The sequence below is a fragment of the Adiantum capillus-veneris genome, chromosome 17 (assembly GCF_014529385.1).
Source record: "Adiantum capillus-veneris isolate H3 chromosome 17, ASM1452938v2, whole genome shotgun sequence".
NCBI lineage: Eukaryota > Viridiplantae > Streptophyta > Polypodiopsida > Polypodiales > Pteridaceae > Adiantum > Adiantum capillus-veneris.
In genome coordinates, this window is record NC_140947.1 from 138,758,025 (window position 1) to 138,773,110 (window position 15,086).

Consider the following 15,086-nt stretch of genomic DNA (forward strand, 5'->3'; position numbering starts at 1 on the left):
CACAAATATAAATTAAAAAAAAATCAAACCTTATCAAACAAAAACCTAAAAACGTAAAAAAAAATTTAAACTATCACGCAAAAACACTCAAAAACAAAAAAAATTACCCCGGCACTCCACAATTCACCCAAATTAGGCGAGTTATCAATTTTTTGAGTATAATTAGCACATTTGAGTAAAAATTAGCAAAAAATTGTCCAAAATTACCAAAAATTCCCGAAAATTCTAGATCAGCCCACCAACCTAAATGTTCGCAATCAAGCAATCAAAACGCCGAAATTGATCACTTAATCAAAATCGCACAAAATATCATTCTTTAAGCACACAAATCGTCTCGAAAATGCACTTAAATGAACACAAAAATCACCCTCTCTTGCACGATGACTAATTGCACTCAAAACAACATTTTGCATCAATTAAACTTCAATTCGAGCATCCAAATCTCAAATTTAATCGATCATTAACACGCTTTTTGCATCAAATCATGCACATAAGCATACATAACCAAATTTGACCGAATTTCGGCAGCATTTCGACGTCACAACGGAATTAGAAAAACATAACCGTAACTCATTGACGACCATAAGCAATCACATACTTCTCATAAGCAAATTGGACTCCAAAACAGGCCCAAATTGCCCCAAATTAGGCACTTCCGCCTACACAAAAGCGGGCATAAACCGCACCTAGTTTTGCATTTTATGAATGCACATGGTTCATGAACCAAACCTGCACATTAAATTAAAAAAATTAGCATTAATTTCAGCACCTTAATTATCCACAAACTCAACGATTAAGCACTTGATTAGTGCCCAACACACTAGTGTGTGTGTGTGTGTGTGTGTGTGTGTGTGTGTGTGTGTGTGGATCCCGTAAAATCACCTACACACAACCAACACAAAAATCAATGTGTAGCATCGTTTAGCATGAATGTAAACACATAATCATCATGGACATGCATCAAATAATCAATAAAAATCAGCACTTTGCAAAATGCCCAAATAGTTAGTGAAAAATTAATAAATGAAATTAGTGAAAATTAGTGATTAATAGGTGATTTCGGCTACGATTTGCGCACAAATGGCGTAGGATATGAGTGTGTGGATCACATAGGCATGTTGTCCATACACCCAACTCACTTTCTACTTGTGTGTAGCACAAAAAACACTTATCAATCAACGGGAAATTAGCATCAAAGTTAGGGAAAATTAGTGAATTTGATGGTCAAAATTAGTGATCAAAATCAAGAACTAATGATGTGTGTGGGTTGTGTTGTGATGTTCTAAGCATAATCAATGCTAACCCAAGCACTAATCGCACTAAAAATCACTCAATTAATCAACACACCTAATCTAAAAACTAACAAAATAACAAAAAAATAGGGAAATTAGTGTCTCCTAATCACACCAATGGCACCTCTAGCTTAGGCTATCGATCCCCGGCAACGGCGCCAATGTTGGGACGTCATCCTAGCATAGGGAGGACATCAACATAATGTCAATCCGAGGAGTAGGATCCGGCTAGGGCATGGAAACACACAAGTGGCTTGTGTATGCCAAATGGAAGATTAGAAGGTGAAACCTACACACAAAGAAAGCTACGGAGCGGGTATGATGTTGCTACGAGGAGTGAGCACACTATTTACTCTACCATTCGGCCTAATCTCTCACACAAGATTAATCACGCACTACTCTCTAATCAATCACTAATCCAACTCTAATCAAACACACAATGAGCATAGAATAGCATAGAATGACCACACCGAGCACCAACACTCTACACAAGCCTACACACACTTGGTAGCATGCTTAAACAAGAGGGAAATATGAAAAAGAGAGAGATTAATCAACAAATCAGCCACTAATTTTTTATTAATCAAGCATTGATTACACCATGAGCAAATGAGAGAGAAGAGGTTAGAGTTTAGCTATTGGCATGAGGCTGAATCGTCCATGTACGCGCGTAGAAAGCTCAAGAACTCCATAGCCATCTCCTTCTTCACAAAGCTTATCTCAAGTGAGTAAGAATCCCCTTTCACATTGTGTGTTTTGAATTATATACTCTCTAGGATTTTTAGAAGTGGCCGGGCACCCAAATGGCCAAACTCACTTAATTTGCTATCTGCACTGCCTAGGATCTAAATATAGCTCAATGTTTACAACTTGGAACTCTTGATGAGCCCAAAAGATAATTACAACCCGCATTTGCGGTCATTTGATGGAAAATCCTACAACTTAAGTGACCGTCAATTGTGATCGTAACTCTATAGATAGTCATCAATTCCAACTCTTCTCTGCATCTGTTGCTTGTATTTGCTTCATCTTCATCTTTACTTCGCATCCGCATCATCTGGCCTCGTTAGCATTTACTAAAAATAGTCAATAGCATCTTTGACTGGTCCGTTTGGCCATTGTTGACTTAGCCGCCAAACACTTAATACTTGCGAATGGTCATCGACGTCTTCTGTTCTCTATTAATGATTCTTCTATGTCAAGATGCACAGCACATATGTGAGAGGGGGAGTGTTTTGAGCGCAAACACAATACAGTAAAATGCGAGCATAATAGTTAATTGAGCGTAAATGAATGAGAATGAGCGGGAATACTATGAACTCTCTCCTATCAAAAAGGTGTACACAACTGCATTGAGTGTAAGTTATGGTACATTTGTCCTATATTCGGTGGACTGACAAGAAAGATTTGAGCAAATCACAACGTATATTAGTGTTAAAGTTTTTTATGCAACTAAAGAATTTTTTTTTTAAATGCTGAAGTTTGAGATAAAAACAAGGAAAATCCGAGCTACCGTTACGATAGCCCGCCATCCATTGGTGGCGTTGTATTCTCTCTCTAGCGCTAAAAGGACCAAATTTGAGTCCAAAATTTTCCTAATGATATCTTCCGGCTCTTGATTTTAATACTTGTGTATAAAGACTATTCTGCACTATGAATGGGAATTATACCACCTTTTCATTGACATAGTTTCTAGTGTCCTTTGTAATTTGAAAGGATTCTTTGGTGTATCAGTACCAGTTTACCAGTACTACCAGTACCAGTACTAGCACTAAAATTGGAGAAGAGTACCAGTATACTAGTATACATATACCAGTGTTGCACTATAGCAGTACCAATATACGAGTACCATTATAGCAGTACCAATATAGTAGTTTAGCAGTACCAATATAGCAGTTTAGCAGTTTAGAACTCGTGCATGTTCTTGACTATATTAAGTCGATGTATGACTGTGATGGGAATAGTTGGCTACTTCTTTTGACACTTAGGTAACCGCGGAACTGTTTTTTTATCTCTTTTGAGTTCAATTAAAACTATCAATATTTGTGTACTAAACTGTCGTAGGGATATATGGGTAGTGAATACATCGAATGTCGTAGGGATATGGTCGATTATGGTTGCTATATCTCAAGATGGCTGCTCATATGGCTAAGTGGTTGTGAATATGGTTAAGAAGGGTTGTGGCCAAATATGGTTGTGAGTATGGTTGTGCATGGTACCTTAGGGTTGCTCATATGGCCAAATATGGTTGCTTATTATATTATATAATGGGCATTGATGATAAAATCCCTTGGCTTATGGAACAACTAAGCGACTCTGGAATGTCTCACCGTTATGGGTTTATGGTTAAAGGGGATTGAGCATTCATACTTACTATCTTTCATATGGTATTTTTGACTCCATCTAGGTAGGAGTAGTACACAATTACTAACATTTCCTTGTGTTACAGGTGACTCCAAACTAGGTAGGAGTAGTACACAATTACTAACATTTCCTTGTGTTACAGGTGACTCCAAACTATAGATTGATTGCACGTATGAGCACTATTATTGAACGAGAAAAAATAGTGGCAATTAATGCCAAACTCTCTAAAGTTAAGAAACATGTATATGTGGCCCACTTTGGGGCTAAAAAACCTCATAAAACTCGTCTCCGCCGGCCTTATCTCATGAGAGCTTGCGAAGCAAAAGGGGCTCCACTTGGTTTTCTTGCAACCCCTTGTAAATGAAACCATCTGTGAATATATGTTATGGTTAGCTTTACCTTTCTTACTATCTGTCTTTGAAAGCAATCTAGTTGGGTGACATCTATAACATGTGGGATACCCATGCATCACCTGCATACGCACGATGCCAATGCTAACTATATGTTTTGTTGTTTCCATGGGTGCAGGTGAGGGTTACCTTCTCAACTATGATTTTCAAAGGTCCTTGTCTATAAGATGGCGGACTTTTACATCTTCTGGCTTTTGATTTCAGTAGTAGTGTATAAAGACTGTTCTATACTATGAATGGGAATTATACCACCTTTTTGTTGACATAGTTTCTAGTGTCTTTGAAAGGATTCTTTGGTGTATATATTATATTGTTATTCGAACACACACACACACACACACACATGCTAGCATTCAACCCCCTAGTTATCCTCTCTCTCTCTCTCTCTCTCTCTCTCTCTCTCTCTCTCTCTCTCTCTCTCTCTCTCTCTCTCTCTCTCTCTCTCTCTCCATCCATCAATATTTGTTTCCTAAAGGGCAACTACAAGCTCATAGAGAACTGCAATTATTTGTGTGTGTGTGTGTGTGTGTGTGTGTGTGTGTGTGTGTGTGTGTGTGTGTGTGCGCGCACGCGTGTGTGTGTGTGTGTACACATAAGCAAGGAGAGTGGGCTATAGTCCCTATACTCACTCCAAGAAGATAAAAATTCTCTCTCTCTCTCTCTCTCTCTCTCTCTCTCTCTCTCTCTCTCTCTCTCTCTCTCTCTCTCTCATATCAGATATTGAGATCAAGACTCATCGGGTAGATCTTTTATATCTGTTTGGATTATTCTAATGAAAATAAAAATCATCATATTCTTCTTCCCTCCTTACCTCCCTCTTTGTCTTTCTGCCCCCTCTTTCTCTCTCTCACTATTGTCAAGTCACGAGTCCTCTCTCTCTCTCTCTCTCTCTCTCTCTCTCTCTCTCTCTCTCTCTCTCTCTCTCTCTCTCTCTCTCTCTCTCTCTCTCTCTCTCTCACACACACACACACACACACACACACACACACACACAGTTTTGAGTTCAAGTCTTGTCAATGGAGATCTCTCTCAGTAAATAAGAAAGAAAACTATTATAACCTTTAAGTGTGACAAATTGGTTATCACATTTCCCTCTTAAATAATAGGTTTTAATTCCAAGGCTTGTCAGATAGAGCATTGAGGTCTCTTAATGTTTTCCTCTCTCTCTCTCTCTCTCTCTCTCTCTCTCTCTCTCTCTCTCTCTCTCTCTCTCTCTCTCTCTCTCTCTCTCTCTCTCTCTCTTGTTGGGGTATAAAGCCCAATGTGGGCGCCCAGGTAAGTGGGCGGGCCGCCAGGTATGTACACATATTCTTTTGTAAAAACCTAATAAGAACTCACTATGCTCTACACATTACAGTAGAGCGAGTTCACCATATCGTCGTGCTCTTCTTCTCGCACTCTCTCTCGCGTCGCACTTCCGCTCGTACTCCTTCAATTGGTATCAGAGCTCAGATCAAGGCTCGGGGCAGCATTTGCAGGTAGCCAAAGTCACCTGCTCAGATTGGAGTGAGATTCGACAGGCGAAGACACGGCCCCAATTCCTGTGGATGAGCCCGAAGGGCTCGGTGTTCTCAGAATTTCATTCTGAGGTCATCTCGGCCACCGTTTGGCTTCGACAAAGATCTACGCATACCATTTTCGACTACGTGGTCTTGGCGGGTACAGATCCGACTCTGCAAATTTGGGGTTTCGGCCTATGACTGCAAGTGCTGAGGATATCTGCACTTCCAAAGTGCTGATTTGTGGCTATCTACTCAACGAAGGATGGCTTACAGTTCTTGGAGGCGTGTCACATACGACACGGGCGCACCTACACACAAACTGTAGAGGCGACATCCACCAGTTCATCAGGTAGCTTGTAATTGCTGCTTGATATTCCAGATTTCATCCTAACATTGCAGGTACTTCCACATGGGATGTATTGTCAGAGATGATGTATGTCTGTTGAGGGTTTGTTGGCTGTGAGTCACGCAGCAAACAACCGCCGCAGCGGTTACAGCATACAGTGGGAAATTTGTGGATGTATGACTTTGTGGGAAGTCTATGTACTGTCAGATTTACTGCAGCCTTTGTTGAGGGTCGAGTGAGGTTTTATTGAGCTGGGGGATTCTTGAATGTTGAGATCCTTTCGGTGATACAAGTCTTGGAGCGATCCCTCGAGCACCCTTAGATAGGCAGCTAGGATGTATTGGCTCTGAGTTAGACAGTTGGGATTGCATCTTTGCTTTACTGCCATTGACGCATTGTCGCAGTCTATGCTTACAGGATAGTGACAAGACAGTGAGAGACAGTACAGGTGCAGGACAGGTTTACCCACAGCTTACAGTGTTAGAGAGACAGTGGTTTTTTAAGTTGTTTTTGGTCTGTTTTTTAGTACACTAGAGCCATTTTACAAAGGAGACTCTGCCAAAATTTTTGCAGAATCTGAAGCTTTATTGGTTCATTTTACAGGTTGATATTGGTTCAGAGGTCAGTTTACAGGAGAAACTCTGTCGAATTTTTCCTAGGAAAGTAAACTAGTGTGAAGCGTAGCTATGGCTGGATCACAGGACACTGCTCTTTACAATATCAAGAAGCAGGATGGAACCAATTTCCCATTGTGGAAGAAGCAGATTTGGCATGTGCTGGTACAAAAGAAGCAGATAAAACCTATAAAGCTCAAGGGGATAAAACCACAAGATATGGATGAAGATGAATGGAGCAAAATGGATGAATTGACACTTTCTACCATTATGTTGACTTTGGCAGTTCACTTCAATGTAGCAGACGAGATGTCGGCTTATCAAGCATGGACAAAGCTGAGTGATCTTTATGAGAAGCAGAGTGCAGCTTCACAAGTATAATGGATTAAGAAGCTTGTTGACTTGAAGATGAAAGAAGGGACACCTATGTCCGATCATCTGAATGAATTCAACACCATCTACAGTCAGTTGTCAGCTCAAGGTGTCAAGTTTGATGAACCTGTTAGAGCTATGTTCCTGTTGATCACATTGCCGGAAAGTTGGGACACTTTTCGCACAGCTTTGAGTAATTCTGCACCTCCAGATGGTTTGACCATAGCAGGTGTAGAAGGCAGTCTGCTTACGGAAGAAACCAACAGAAAGACAATGGACAAAGGCAAAGGAACAGCCTTAGTTGTCAGAGGAAGGACCAAAGAAAATTACAAAGGTGGAAAGAGGGATCAGTCTCGTAGCAAGTCCCGCAGTGCTAAAGGCAAGAGTGACATAGAATGCTACCATTGTGGCAAGAAGGGTCTCATGAAAAGAGACTGCAGAGAATGGAAAGCAGAAAAAGGCAAAGAGAAAGCTGAAGACCATGGTGAGAAGAACAAGTCCTCAATGAAGATTCAAGAAATAAATGTGACAAACACTATTGCAGAGGATGACAGTCTAGTGTCAGGAGACATCTACTTCTTGAACAATACAATGGACTCAGCTCTTCTTACAGCATCTAATGGAAATGCACTGAGTGATTGGATTATAGACTCAGGGGCATCACTTCATGTGTCTCCAAACAAGGAGTGGTTTACCTCTTATGTGATCACTAAAGATCATGTTCGGCTAGGCAATGGGCAGACATGTGAGATCTTAGGTGTTGGAGATGTTCAATTGAAGTTTCAGAATGGCTCTTCTTTCACGCTGAAGAATGTGAGACATGTTTCCGCAATTACAAAGAGCTTGATCAGCACAGGTTTACTTGATGATGCTGGCTACGTCACCACTTTTGGACAGAATATGTGGAAGATATCCAAGGGTTCTATGAGAGTAGCACATGGAGTAAAGTCTGGAGGACTTTACATGATTTATGCATCAAATGTCTCTAAAAATGTAATCAATGTAACCGAGCAGCCGAACGTTTCTTTGTGGCATAGCCAGTTAGGACATATGTCCAAGAAGGGAATGGAAATCTTGTCTCGTTCTGGTTATTTGCCTGGCTTGTCATTTAATGATTTTAAATTCTGTGAACATTGTCTGTATGGTAAGCAAGCACAGCAGCCACATAAGCATAGAAGCAGTAGAAGAGATACACAGTTGGCACTTGTTCATAGTGATTTGTGTGGACCTATGCCTAACCTATCTCTAGGGGGAGCTTCTTACTTTATGACATTTATAGATGATTACTCGAGGAAAGTATGGGTTTACTTTCTCAAGCACAAGGATGAAGCGTTTAGTGTTTTCAAAATGTTTGTGACACTTGTGGAGAATCACAGTGGCAAGAAGCTTAAATGCTTACGCACTGACAATGGTGGAGAGTATGTTTCAAAGGCCTTTCAGGACTTTTGTGAGTCAAAAGGTATAAAACGTGAATTTACTGCTCCTTATAATCCTCCTCAAAATGGTGTTGCTGAGAGGATGAATAGGACCATACAAGAGAAGGTCAGAAGTATGTTGTCTAATGCACAACTGCCAAATGGGTTTTGGGTTGAAGCTGTATCAACAGCTGTTCATCTTATAAATAGATCTCCTAGCAAGGTTTTGCAGAAGGATTCAGTGGCAGAGATGGTATGGTCAGGCAAAATGCCCTCATACAAGCATCTCAGAGTCTTTGGCTGTGAGGCATATACATGTTCCAAAGGAATTTAGGAACAAACTTGAGCCAAAGAGTAGAAAGTGCATCTTTCTAGGCTATGGTAATTCTGGTGAGATGGGGTACAGACTTTGGGATCCCGAATCCAGAAAGGTTATCCGCAGCAATGATGTTCACTTTAATGAAGCCAAATATCATTCTAAACCAGAGAGGGTTGAGGAGATTAGAAGAGTTGTCTTCCAAGAAGATGGACCTGCACGTGCAAGACAAAATGTCAGGGCTCAAGAGGAGCAAGGACAGGATAGAGTGGAACCACAGGTTGTGGCTGAGCCTGAGCCACCTATTTTGCGTAGATCTGGACGTATCACGCGACCTCCTGATAGGTTTGTTCCATCTATGAACTATGTCATGTTGACTGATTGCAATGAGCCTTCATGTTACAAGGAAGCAGTGCAAATGAAGGACTCCGGGAATTGGCAATTGGCCATGCAGTCAGAGATGACAGCTCTGCATAAAAACCAGACATGGAAGCTAGTTAAATTACCACAGGGCAAAAAGGCTCTACCTTGTAAATGGGTTTACAGGTATAAGATCACCGCTCATGATAGTCAGCCAAAGTACAAAGCAAGGCTTGTTGCCAAGGGCTTTAAGCAAGAACAAGGCATTGACTTTGATGAAGTCTTCTCTCCGGTGGTCAAGATGACTACATTGAGATGCTTTCTTGCATTGGTTGCCATATTAGATTTGGTGTTGCACCAAATGGATGTCAAGACAGCGTTCTTGCATGGTGATTTAGATGTGGAAATTTACATGCAGCAGCTAGAAGGGTTTGTTGAGAAAGGGAAGGAAGATTTGGTATGCCAGTTGTTAAAGAGTCTTTATGGCTTAAAACAATCGCCGAGGGCATGGTACCATAAGTTCCACAAGTTTATGCTTTCTCAAGGCTACAAACGTAGTGAGTTCGATCACTGTTTATATACAAAGAAGGCTAAGGATGGCAGTTGGCTGATCCTTATTTTGTATGTGGATGACATGTTGATTGCTGGCAAGCACTTGGAAGAAATTTCAGCTTTGAAGTCAAAGATGGCAAAATCGTTTGACATGAAAGACATGGGTGAGGCGAGTCATATACTTGGTATGCGCATTGAGAGAGACAGATCAAAGAAGTTGATTTGGTTATCTCAAACAGAGTATATTGACAAGGTTTTGCAACGTTTCAATATGGAGAAGGGAAAGGCATTGAGTGTTCCATTGCCACCATATGTGAAACTTAGCAAACAAGATTGTCCTGTGTCTGAGGAAGAACAGGCTGAAATGGATAAGATTCCATATGCGTCTGCAGTGGGTAGTTTAATGTATGCAATGATTGCTACTCGCCCAGACATTGCATTTGTAGTGGGAGTAGTAAGTCAATACATGTCAAACCCAGGCAAGAAACATTGGGAGGCAGTGAAAGGAATATTGAGATACCTGAAAGCTACAAAGAGTATGCGCATATGCTATGGGAGTCAGGAGCTAAGTGTAAAGGGTTTTACAGACTCAGATTATGCAGGTGACTTAGACAACCAAAGGTCTACGTCACGGTATGTCTTTACATTGGCTGGTGGAGCAGTATCATGGCGTTCTAGATTACAAGATTGTGTTACTCAGTCTACTACAGAGGCTGAATATGTTGCAGCATCAGAGGCATGCAAAGAATCAATTTGGCTTAATCGACTAGTAACACATTTGGGAATCAAAGAAGAGATGCCTGTGTTATATTGTGATAGTCAAAGTGCTATACAATTGGCTCGCAATCCATTTTATCACTCAAAGACAAAGCATGTGGATGTGAAGTATCATTTCATGAGGGAAATGCTCGAGGATAAGCAACTTCAGCTTGTCAAAGTTCACACCACAGAAAATCTTGCTGATCTACTTACAAAAGGACTTCCCTCAGAGAGCTTTGCGCATTTTCGCAAGCAGTTAGGTGTAGGATAGTACATCACTTCTCTACATCTCTTGTATATTAGCTTGTATAGTAGCTTCTCTCACACTTAATGTACCACATTGGACTTTAAGTGGGAGGTTGTTGGGGTATAAAGCCCAATATGGTCGCCCAGGTAAGTGGGCGGGCCGCCAGGTATGTACACATATTCTTTTGTAAAAACCTAATAAGAACTCACTATGCTCTACACATTACAGTAGAGCGAGTTCACCATATCGTCGTGCTCTTCTTCTCTCACTCTCTCTCGCATCGCACTTCCACTCGTACTCCTTCATCTCTCTCTCTCTCTCTCTCTCTCTCTCTCTCTCTCTCTTCAAGTCTTAGCGAAGTGGATCTTTGAAGTTTGTTGGATTTCTTTTCTTTTGGTAAGTCACCCTTCAAATTTGAGGGTTGGAGTTTCTTTATGAACTTCAAAGAAAAAGTAGTCGCCCTTCAAGTGACACGTAGAGAGCTTCTTGTTGCTTCAATTTTTTTATCTCCATTATATATTTATTAGATATAGATATAGAAGTCAAGCTTCAGAGATTGAGCATTAAATGAAAAGTCTTGATGTTATCTTTTATGTTTCTAAACACAATAGTGTTTTTATGTACCTCGGAAATAAAATTGAATAGTATGATTATTATATTTTCATATCTTTTTTAGATTAGAATCCCAGAAGGTTTTGGTCTCTCTTGGTAACACTAACATCATATAGAGGAGCTAGTTTAAGAAAATAGTGTAGAATCAATCATTTTCATGAAGAGGAGTGCCTATATTCTATCTTTTGCTATGCTAGTTAGCATGATGTGTGATTTTTGTCATAAAATAATCTTTGGAAGGGTGGCTCAAAATTTTGCTCTTCTTAGCTAAAAAGGAGCAATTTCAGAGGAATCCCTTCAAATGGCTAGTGTAATCGCACCAATAAATTTTAAAATTTAACCTTGAATTGAAATTAAAATTGAATAAATCTACATATTTTGGAGCGATTTAGCATTTATAAAGCCTCAAATATGGTGAATAATCTTTACTCTTTTCCACGGATAGGCTCTTGAAGTTTTTAAAAAATCCAAGGGTTTTTCTTGAACAGTGGAACTTGAAGGTCTCCTTAAATTTTGAAATCTACCCTTAAGTTCAAATTAAAACCAAAAAAACCTACATATTTTGGAGAGATTTAGTATTTATAAAGCTTTAAATATAGTCGGTAATTTTTATTCTTTCCCCATGAGTAAGCTATTCAAGTTTTTAGGAAAAGAGTTTATCCCCAACATTGGAACTTAAAGGTCTTCTTAAAATTGATCATCAGTTATTTTTAAGTTTTTTTAAAAATCGTGTAGACGTGTCACATGATGTATATTTTTTCTTCTTCCAAGTCTAGGAAAAATTTAGTTAATATGCTTCTACTATTTCTGATATGTAGGTTCGCCAAGGTTTTGGGAGTGTTTTGTTTCACTACCTTTAATATGATTTTTTAGCACTGCCTTTAATATGCAATAGCAATTAAAGTAACAATGTTTTGTTTGTGTATCCTAGTGATAGAGAAAAACCTAAGCTTAGTGTAATCCCATCTTAAATTTTTGAGATTCACGTGAAAGCGAAGGATCATATGTCGACGAGTAGAAACCCAAGTTAAGTCTAACCCCACCAGTCTCTAGATTTTAAATTTGAAGGCACGAAATCCTACAAATACAAAGCCTAGAGAAATTTGGTGCAAAAACCTTCGAATATAGGCATGAATTCACCTCTAAAACTTTTCATTTGCAAGTTTTCTCAAAGTTTAATGGTATAGGGGATTGTGTATCGAAAAAACCCAAGTTTAGTGTAATCCCAACTGCAATTTTTTAGGTTTACCTGTAAATTCTAAATTTGAAGGTGAGAGAATCTACAAAGCCAAAATAAAGTTAGCACAAAACCTTCAAGTTACCTCTAAATTTCTCATATTTTGGAGCATGGTAAACAAAGAAAGCGATTTAACGTAATCTCGTATATGCAAGGTTTTCAAGTTTGCGATAAAGGATATTGTGTATCCTCGAGAAAACCTAAGTTTAGTGTAATCCCAATTACACTTTTTCAAGTTTACCACTAAATTCTACATTTGAAAAGGCAAGAAAATCTACAAGGCCTACAAAATTTAATGTAAAAAGTTAAAACCTTCAAATTCTCTCTAGAATTTATCATATCTATGAGCATGGTTAACAAAGAAGGAGATTTAAGTAAACCAACAAAGCCTAGAGAAATTTAATGTAAAAACCTTCAAGTCACCTCTAAAATTTTTCATATGTAGGAACGTGCTTAAACGGTGAAACCGTGGTTTACAATGGAGGCAAATAAAGGTGTGCTCGCCTCGGAAGCGGATGCTTGTACAGATTGCCTAAATTTCCCAATGTATGAGTCATCTCTGCTTGGCTATGGTCGGCCGCCACGAATTGTCAGTGATTGTCAAATACAACTTTAAAACTTTCTCTCTATTGCCTATGGGAGCAAGAGATTTGTGCTACTCTCTCTCTCTCTCTCTCTCTCTCTCTCTCTCTCTCTCTCTCTTGCGCGCACACGCACACGCGAGAGAATTATTGCTTAACTTCTCTTTGTCTCTCTCCCTCTCTATGTCTCTGTGCACTAGCAACACAAGTGCTCTCTCTCTCTCTCTCTCTCTCTCTCTCTCTCTCTCTCTCTCTCTCTCTCTCTCTCTCTCTCTCTCTAACTAATTAAAATACAGAGCTTCTAACTTATATAATGGAGAGAGTGTTCTTCAAAAAGTGTCACGTGGGTATCGTAGGTAAAACCATAGCGTCATTATTTTTTTAAAATTAATAACGTTGCGACAATAGCAGCCGTCGCGACCTCATTACGTAACAAACTGAGAGTGTAAACGTCCCATCATCATCGCCCTATGCAATAGCCATCAGATCCGCAGGCTTGCAAATTTCATCAAGTAAGGCTCTCTCTCTCTCTCTCTCTCTCTCTCTCTCTCTCTCTCAGCACGGGCCTCCTAAATGAACAAAATGGCAAACACATCGCAATTAGTCGTGACTCACCATGCACATACACTTTCACAGTCACCACACAGGGCCTACATATACCACGGACAAAAAATAGTACAACAAGTCACTTCCGTGAAGGGTATAGAGGGGGGTGATTGTTGTTCATGTGTTTTGGGGTGGAGGGGTTTGGGGGGGGGGGGGGATTGTTATAAATTAATTACCTCCCTCCGTGCACCTCAAAGAGGGGCAGTTGCAAAACAAGGGTATTATCCGCCACCCACTCGATCTTTTTAGCTTTTGAGAGCTTTGAATAAGCATGACAAGACCTTGTAATTTTTTGGGCTGTTCAATATAATTCACCCACAATTGTGACTTTTGCTATCAAAAAACATAAAATAAAATGAAACAGGACTGGCTTAAAGCGTTCATGATATAGTATATCTAAAACTCAAAATAAGAAGTGAGTCCTTTTATGTGGTATAAAATGCTGAACAATAATTAACTGGCAGGCAACAAAAACTCACTAATCAGCAAGCGATGATGCCAGATGAAACTGAGAAAAACCATATCAGAGGCTCTGCCCATGGATCGTCGTCTCCTGCTCATAGAAGAAGCTGACTTCATCAATGACCTGACATATAATGAAATGCATTATTACTGACAGATCACACTAAACTTCAGGAAACGTTAAACTCATAGCCATTTTGTTGCTTCATGCATGTCCATTTGTATGCTAATCTCAACTGCTCTTGCATTGGCTTTCGACTGCACACGGTTAGCATTTCCGTGCACTTTGTGGACGATGTCTGCGAGCAATGCAATTGAGTGTGTGAGGGTAATTAGAGTTCCCAACCTTCCCAATCCTTTCAAGGACATGCCAGATTTTGACAAAAGATTCAAATACAACCTAAATAAGGTGTCTGCATGGAGGACATTGTAATGCTGGATGTCGACAATGCCTTCATGCGTAACACAGATGACCTTCAGTGTTGCCATTACGAGCTGTGGTAGTCGCTGCAGGTAAGAGCGAAACCTTGGCAATTGTGCAAAAGATGAGTGCGAGTAGACAAAGCTGGCCTACACAATGATGGCAAAAGGGGAGGGACGCTGGGTATAAGATGGGATGATGGCGATGACCAGGTAGTATCTCTGGTGTAGGTGGGATTCAACTTTGAATTTGGGGTTATTTCATGAGATATCTAATGAGATACCACTTTTTACCTTGATTATGTAAGAGCGATTTTGGAAACTCTGAAAGGAGAGGCAGTCCACTTGGATGGGTTTAATTGGACAGAGAAGTTGGAAAAGGGAAGGCATAAAAATAGAGTGAGAAAAGGCACGGAAGTAATTTTTTTTTGTAAAATTTTGAAAATAAAGCGGGCGAAGGTGCATAAATAGAGTGAGAAAAGTAAGTGGTCGGGCTGTGCAATCATTTTTTGTGTGTGTTTAGGCACAGGAGAGAGAGAGAGAGAGAGAGAGAGAGAGAGAGAGAGAGCAGCTATTGCCGCAAACAGCTGAGAGCACTTGCAGAGGAAGCATAGGCCAA

General features: G+C 40.0%; 1 protein-coding gene across 1 annotated transcript; it reads right to left on the minus strand.

Annotated features, from left to right (window-relative positions):
* Positions 1–477: 477 nt before the first annotated feature.
* LOC147438167 (uncharacterized) lies at positions 478–14,665 on the minus strand. Its single transcript, XM_086486072.1, has 4 exons — positions 14,448–14,665; positions 14,065–14,171; positions 13,762–13,882; positions 478–729 (listed from the first exon to the last, which is right to left on the minus strand). The coding sequence occupies exons 1-4, from the start codon at positions 14,534–14,536 to the stop codon at positions 717–719; spliced, it is 330 nt and encodes a 109-aa protein (XP_086342198.1). The 5' UTR covers positions 14,537–14,665; the 3' UTR covers positions 478–716.
* Between the last annotated feature and the right edge of the window lie 421 nt (positions 14,666–15,086).

What these genes read in the sequence shown, in the direction of transcription:
- LOC147438167 (XM_086486072.1), bottom strand. Translation starts at nt 14,536, where the DNA reads ATGGCAACACTGAAGGTCATCTGTGTTACGCATGAAGGCATTGTCGAC. An exon ending in CATGCAGACACCTTATTTAG is followed by an intron (nt 14,172 to 14,447) that starts GTTGTATTTGAA and finishes ATTATATGTCAG; the next exon opens with GTCATTGATGAAGTCAGCTT. An exon ending in GCATCATCGCTTGCTGATTA is followed by an intron (nt 13,883 to 14,064) that starts GTGAGTTTTTGT and finishes TATATTGAACAG; the next exon opens with CCCAAAAAATTACAAGGTCT.